Genomic DNA, 6,722 nt, shown 5'->3' with positions numbered 1-6,722 from the left:
TTAGAATTCCTAATTCTGACTTGGATTTGAAGGTGTCCTGATACTTAGAGCCTACTTGGCCTTGTACTGTTCCCTTTTTAACCTCAAGTAATTTGGCCCTTCTCACCATATTCCAGCCATCTTGGACCTATTTTAAATCCTGCAAAAGCTTCAAGATTGTCCCATGTCTAGGGCTTTACATGTACCCAGCCTTCTGCTTGCACTTGTCCCACTCTTCACCAATCCAAATCATTGTCTTCCTTCAGATCATAGTTAATCATTACTTGAAGAAACATTTCTGGACTTTCCTGTTTGGTCAGTTTCCTGTTAGTTATTTTCACTCTCACAGCTCCCTATACTTCTCTTTCATGGCCCTGCCCTCAGCCACAATCATCTGTGTCATCACGTGACTCACTCAAGCCTGACTTCCCTACTGGCATGAGGGCACAGGCTCTGCATTTTGTTTACTGTTGTTTCCTCAACAGTTACATGGTAATTGACACATCACTTAGTGGGTGGCCTCTTGGATATGTATTTTTTTTTGACATTGGATATGTATTAAAAGTCTGAATAAAGTTTTAAGGCTTAAGGTACATTTAAATCTTATTTATTAGAAAATGAGCATTTACAATGTTAAAATAAACATTAAATTACAAACAAGTCTGCAACAGTCAAAAAATAGTACCCAGAATTTCTTCTCAAAATAATCTATTCTGGAACAGCTGCAGATAAAAGAGTTTATCGTCATTAAAATGAAATTTGCATATAGCATTACTTCACTTTATGCAAGAGGAAAGTGTTACATGAATTGAAAATTCATTTTAAATGTACACAAATGAAGGAAAACAGAATGGAGATGCACTGTGACATTATATACCCCTTCATGAAATGAAGATTATCCTTCTCAAGTTTCAGCTTAGGTTTTCTAAAACACATCTTCTTTTACTATTCTTAAGACTTTCAGGCAATTCCTCCCTTGGAGCACCACTCCTGACTGCTGTGACAGGAAGTGTCTCAGGAAACTTTAGTAACAACTCTCACTTTGCTCACTAGCAAAATAATTTTTCCTCATACTTTGAGGTGTCCTATCTTTTTAAATTTATCCTCAAGACCTCAACTGCTGTTTTTACTCAAACTTTAACCTCCCTGCTCTCTTCTCAACCTCATGTCACTTCCTGATCTGTATCCTTTTGTAAGAAGATTCAATGATGTAATCCTCTGAAGAAGGCACTTTCAGTAAAAAGATGACCAGTCATTTGTGCAAAGTTATGGTTTATCTTATTTTAAATGAATATTATTAATCTTCATAGGTTGGGAAACTTCTATGTAGTATTTTTGCTGGAAACAGAGTAACTATTATGCTAAGACAAAAACCAGTCAGTACATTTAAAATTGTATTTCCCAAATATTTCTGTTCAAAAGGAATCATAGGTACAGGTAAGTTAATTTACCCTAAAATTAGTAGTTGTCTGATTCTGCAACTTTCTGGGCTATTTGTCCCAGTATCAGAAACACAGTGGTAGTGGTTAATAGTGGATTCTGCAGAGACTTATTTTGACAAATAACGTCTCAGCTGCCATCTGTCAAATGGGAACCACAGAATTAAGTTGTATATTACACATTACCAGGAATGTGAAAAGGACTCCATAAATATTCACTCTTAACATTTTCATTCTGACCACTGTTGATATTTCCACCACGTACACTGTTCCAAACCAAGGTGAAGACGGGGAAGGGAGCTGCAGAACAAGAACAAAGAGTCGTGCAGGTGCCAGAGAGCCGGCTGTGGTCGTGCAAAAGCCCCTGAGACACAATCTTACTGTGGGAGGTGAGGAACAGTGACCAGCACCTTCACAATGTCATCACAGGATGATTGCTGTCAAATGAAGCCTTTGGGAAGAGCTGAAGAAACGACCTTGAAGAACATGGCAAGCTCAGTATAGCGTGCAGGTGGTAGTGTTTATAACTTAAAGCAGGAACCGTGGGGACATATTTTTGTACTGTTTGTAATGGTGATTATATACATAGTTCTCTACTCTTCATCAGACTTCAACTTATGTAGAGGTAGAAATGTATATAGTGAGAGTATGATTTACCCAGCTTAAGGTAAACTGAGTAAACTGTCAGATTGAAGTCATTTTGCCTTAAATACTTACTAGTCTGATTTGACTGGGGCTATTAGGACCCATCCAAATTTAAAATCCAACAAAAATTCAGCAACTCTAAATAGATATACATCTACATAGACAAGCTGAAAACTGTTGTGTTCCTCCCTGCCACTAGTGAGAGATGGGAAAAACAGCTTTTCTTCAGAGTTTAAGGGAGTTAAAAAATGATTTTAAGAAACCATTTACTGTTTCGAATAGGTATGCAATAGCACGTCTGTCTTTATGTTTCTAAATAAATTACTGATTAGCACTCGAAAGCAAAAAGTAGTTAGCTCTACTAAATGTAGTGAAATCTTGATCTCTTAATCCTCTTTATTGTCAAATATCAACATTATTCTTACCCATGTTAACTTAGGGGTTAGTGAGACAATGAACTGAAATCAGGTGCAGTATGGAATTAAGACTTATGGAAGGCAACATAGGACGGTAGTTATGCTAAAAAGAAATTTTAAGGGTTTTGATTTTTGTATCATGGAAACTTGATAATAGTGTATTTTAAATAAAATTAAAATAAAATTAAAATACCCCTATTTAGGTAGGAGAATATCTATTATAATTTCATTCTGCTATAGCTAGTTCATATACAACCCTCTTTCTGGTTCTCTCACTATTTTAATGAAACCTATGCAGTTTTTATTAAATTTAACTTCACATTTACTGCCCATTTTTCACTCACTAATTCATGCAAGCCCACAAAAGTATTAGTGGAATTCATTTTTTTTTTTTTTTTTTAAATTTTTTTTGACAGGCAGAGTGGACAGTGAGAGAGAGAGACAGAGAGAAAGGTCTTCCTTTGCCGTTGGTTCACCCTCCAATGGCCGCCGTGGCCGGCGCGCTGCGTCCGGCGCACCGTGCTGATCCGATGGCAGGAGCCAGGAGCCAGGTGCTTTTCCTGGTCTCCCGTGGGGTGCAGGGCCCAAGCACCTGGGCCATCCTCCACTGCACTCCCTGGCCACAGCAGAGAGCTGGCCTGGAAGAGGGGCAACCGGGACAGAATCCGGCGCCCCAACCGGGACTAGAACCCGGTGTGCCGGCGCCGCAAGGCGGAGGATTAGCCTAGTGAGCCGCGGCGCCGGCCGGAATTCATTTTTGAGATAAAGAAATTATGACTGACAATGTTTTTATATATCCTACTATTCACAGTTACCTGTAAGATTCCCTGTTATCCAACACATGGTCTTGTTACTCAAAATAAGGAGTATCTGCAGCCTGACTGTTGGAGGCTGGTTCACAGCAGGTGTTTAGCAGAACCTTAGACTAGGAAATACCACACAGCATTTACTTTCTACTACTCTGACCCAGTTTTCTCTTGAATCCTCCCATACCGTATAGAAAACGCAATGAGTCTCTTGTAAACCACTCCCAGGAGGGTGATGGTGAGCACGACGATCCCACATACAAGGCTGAACGCCCATCGTGGTCCCCAGTAACTATACACGTGGCTGATGAATACAGGCCCGAGAATCCGTGCTCCACTGCCAGAAGCCGTTAACCAGCCCATGTACACACCCTGTAGGACAGTGAGGTGGGGACAAGCAAATCAATAATCAAATTTAATCTTTTTAAAGCCAAGATAATGCTATTATCAAGCTAATGCAAACTCAGAAAAATCACTTTCCCCATCTTTTACGTTAAACATAGAATTCTTTGCTATAAATACAAGTAATGAACAATAAACTTGAAGGTTATAGTTCAAGAAAAATAAATGTAAATAAATTAAAAAAAATGTAAAGGGACAAATTTAGGTCTGCTGAAGTCTCTGAAGCAACCTATTAATATGCCTTTAAAATAAATATGCCTTTAAAGAGATAACATTTATTTTGTACCTGCTACATGCCAGACACTGCTTTGCATATATTGTTTCTAATGTTCATAAGCTTTTTTTTCACAGGTAGAGTTATAGACAGTGAGAGAGACAGAAAGGTCTCCCTTCCATTGGTTCACTCCCCAAATGGCTGCTACAGCCGGCGCTGTGCTGATCTGAAGCCAGGAGCCAGGGGCTTCTTCCTGGTCTCCCATGTGGGTACAGGGGCCCAAGCACTTGGGCCATCCTCCACTGCCTTTCCAGGCCACAGCAGAGAGCTGGACTGGAAGAGGAGCAACTGGGACTAGAACCCGGCGCCCATATGGGATGCCGGTGCCGCAGGTGGAGGATTAACCAAGTGAACCACAGCGCCAGCCCTGTTCACAAATTTTGATGACTGCTGTTACTCCCATTTAACAAATGTGGAAGCTGAAACTCAGTTTAAGTAGCTTGTCCAGGAGATGTGATGCTGTGTTTGACTGATCCGCTGGACCACTGTGCCACTCCCACAACTTTGGAATCCCAAACGATAACCTATGCAGTCTACCCAAGAACATCCAGGGCATCATTGCTTTTCAGAGCCCCAAACTGAAAACAAATGTCATAGGTGAATAAATAAATTATGGTATATTTAAGAATTGGAATGCTAATCAGCTGTCTAGAAGACTAAGTTTGGGGTGCGCAGAAGGCTAAGCCTCTCCCCGCAACATCAGCATCCCATATGGGTGACAGTTGAGTCCAGGCTGCTCCACTTCCTATCCAGCTCCCTGCTAATGTGCCTGGGAAGGAAAAGGAAGATGGTCCAAGAGCTTGGGCCCCTGCACCCACATGGGAGACCTGGAAGAAGCTCCTGGCTTTGGCCTGTCCCAGCCCCAGCCATTGCAGCCATTTGGAGAGTGAGCCAGCAGATGGAAGATTTCTCTCTCTCCTTCTCTCTGTATCTCTGCCTATCAGATAAATAAATAAATCTTAAATAGAAGAATAAGGTCATAGAGTACAAACTTATAACACAAATATGCAGTAACCTGGAAAAAAGGCTGTAACATATTCACTTCAAGAGTCACAATACAGAAAAAAATATTGTAGATGTGATACAATCTTTGTTGTTGTTTTCTTTTATTAAGACATGAGTGTGAATAAGTTTGAATAGGCAGAGAAAAATGTCTCAGGGAACAAATGAACTTACGAGTGATGGTCTGCGGCAGTGAAATGTTATAGACATTTCTAAATTATTTGAATTTTGCTACAACCATCATGTTTCGCCTTTGCAATTAATATGCTTTTATTCTTAAATTTGAAAACTTGAAAATACATCTTTTATGTTAAAAAGTTATCAAAATGTCTTATTTTATAACGATAACACAGCTACTAAGTTTGTCTTCTTTCAATAGAGAAAATTAATTTTTGTTTTGAAAATGTGAAGATATTAGTTTAATTTTTTTTTACTTTTAATTCTTAAAAAATTCCTCTTTATCTGAGAGGCAGAGAAACAGCTTCCATGCATGGGTTCACTCCCTAGATACCTGCAACAGCTAGGGGGCTGAAGCCAGGAACCAGGCACACAATCCAGGTCTCCTCCTTGACTGGAAAGAATCCAACTACTTGTACCATTTTCACCGCCTCCCAGGGTCCACATTACCAAGAAACTGGAAGCCAGAGTTGGTAATCAAACCCAGGTACTCCTAGCGGAGAATGGAAATGTCCTAACCTGTATCTTAACAGCTGGATGAAATGCCCAACCTTGGTGTAATTTTTAAAGAGGAAGATGATAAATTTATTTTGTAGCCATTTTTTTTAAAAAATTATTTTTTGAGAGGCAGAGTTACAGACAGACAGACAGACAGGTCTTCCATCCACTGGTTCACTCCCCTAAAGGCAGCAACAACCAGGGCTGAGCCAGGCCAAAGCCAAGAGCCAGGAGCTTCCTCCAGGTCTCCCACATGGGTGAAGGGGCCTCATCACTTGGGCTATTCTCCACTGCTTTCTCAGGTGCATTAGCAGGGAGCTGGATCTGAAGTGGAGCAGCTGGGACTTGAACTGGCACCCATACGGGATGCCAGTGCTGCACGCTGTGGCGTTCATCCACTGAGCCACAGCACCAGCCCCTGTTCTGTGGTCATTTGAATAACTGCTACTAAAAATAATTAATAATCTAAGTCTACAATAATAGGATTATGGTACATACATACATACATACATTCTCTAAAGGCAAGCAGTTAGTGTTAAGATGTCCATGTCCTATACTGGAGTACCTGGTTTCCTTACTCCAGCTTCTACTAAGGCAGACCCTGGGAAACAGCAGTAATGGCCCAAGTAATCAGGTTCCTAATATCTATATGGGAGACCAATTGAGTTCCTTGCTCCCAGCTTCAGCCTGGGCTAGTCTCAGCCATTGTAAACACTGTAGGAGTGAACCAGCAGATAGGAGTAGGGTGTGTGTGTGTGTGTGTGTATGTGTGTCTACCTTTCACATAAATTAAACAAAAATGGTTCTCAAAAATCAAATTAAAAAGCACTGAATATTCACAAAACATTGTCACATTTTTGAAAAAGCAGATTACAAAACAGTATGATATATTCCTGGTGTGTGACACACACCCATTTACATAAGCATAGAAAGGACCAGAGCAGAAGCATATTTATGCCAAACAGAGTAGGACTTGTCTCTTTTATAATTTTCTTCATTTTTGCTATTTTTCCCTAACCTTACATAATGAATTTGGAATTCTCACTTAAAATCTAATTTTAAAACATACATAGCTGCTATAAAC

General features: G+C 40.2%; 1 protein-coding gene across 9 annotated transcripts in view; it reads right to left on the bottom strand.

Annotated features, from left to right (window-relative positions):
* Positions 1-570: 570 nt before the first annotated feature.
* Positions 571-6,722, bottom strand: part of MFSD8 (major facilitator superfamily domain containing 8) — a 51,095-nt gene continuing 44,943 nt past the window's right edge. For all 9 annotated transcript variants that reach the window (XM_051819872.2, XM_051819870.2, XM_070047601.1 and 6 more), the window contains one exon: positions 571-3,657. In XM_051819872.2, coding sequence (XP_051675832.2) covers positions 3,436-3,657 — 222 coding nt within the window. In that variant the 3' untranslated portion in view covers positions 571-3,435. The remainder of the gene's footprint in view (positions 3,658-6,722) is intronic.

This window comes from Oryctolagus cuniculus, chromosome 8 (assembly GCF_964237555.1).
Source record: "Oryctolagus cuniculus chromosome 8, mOryCun1.1, whole genome shotgun sequence".
NCBI lineage: Eukaryota > Metazoa > Chordata > Mammalia > Lagomorpha > Leporidae > Oryctolagus > Oryctolagus cuniculus.
Note: the sequence above shows the minus strand (reverse complement) of the source record. Positions and strands in the feature narration are given on the sequence as shown.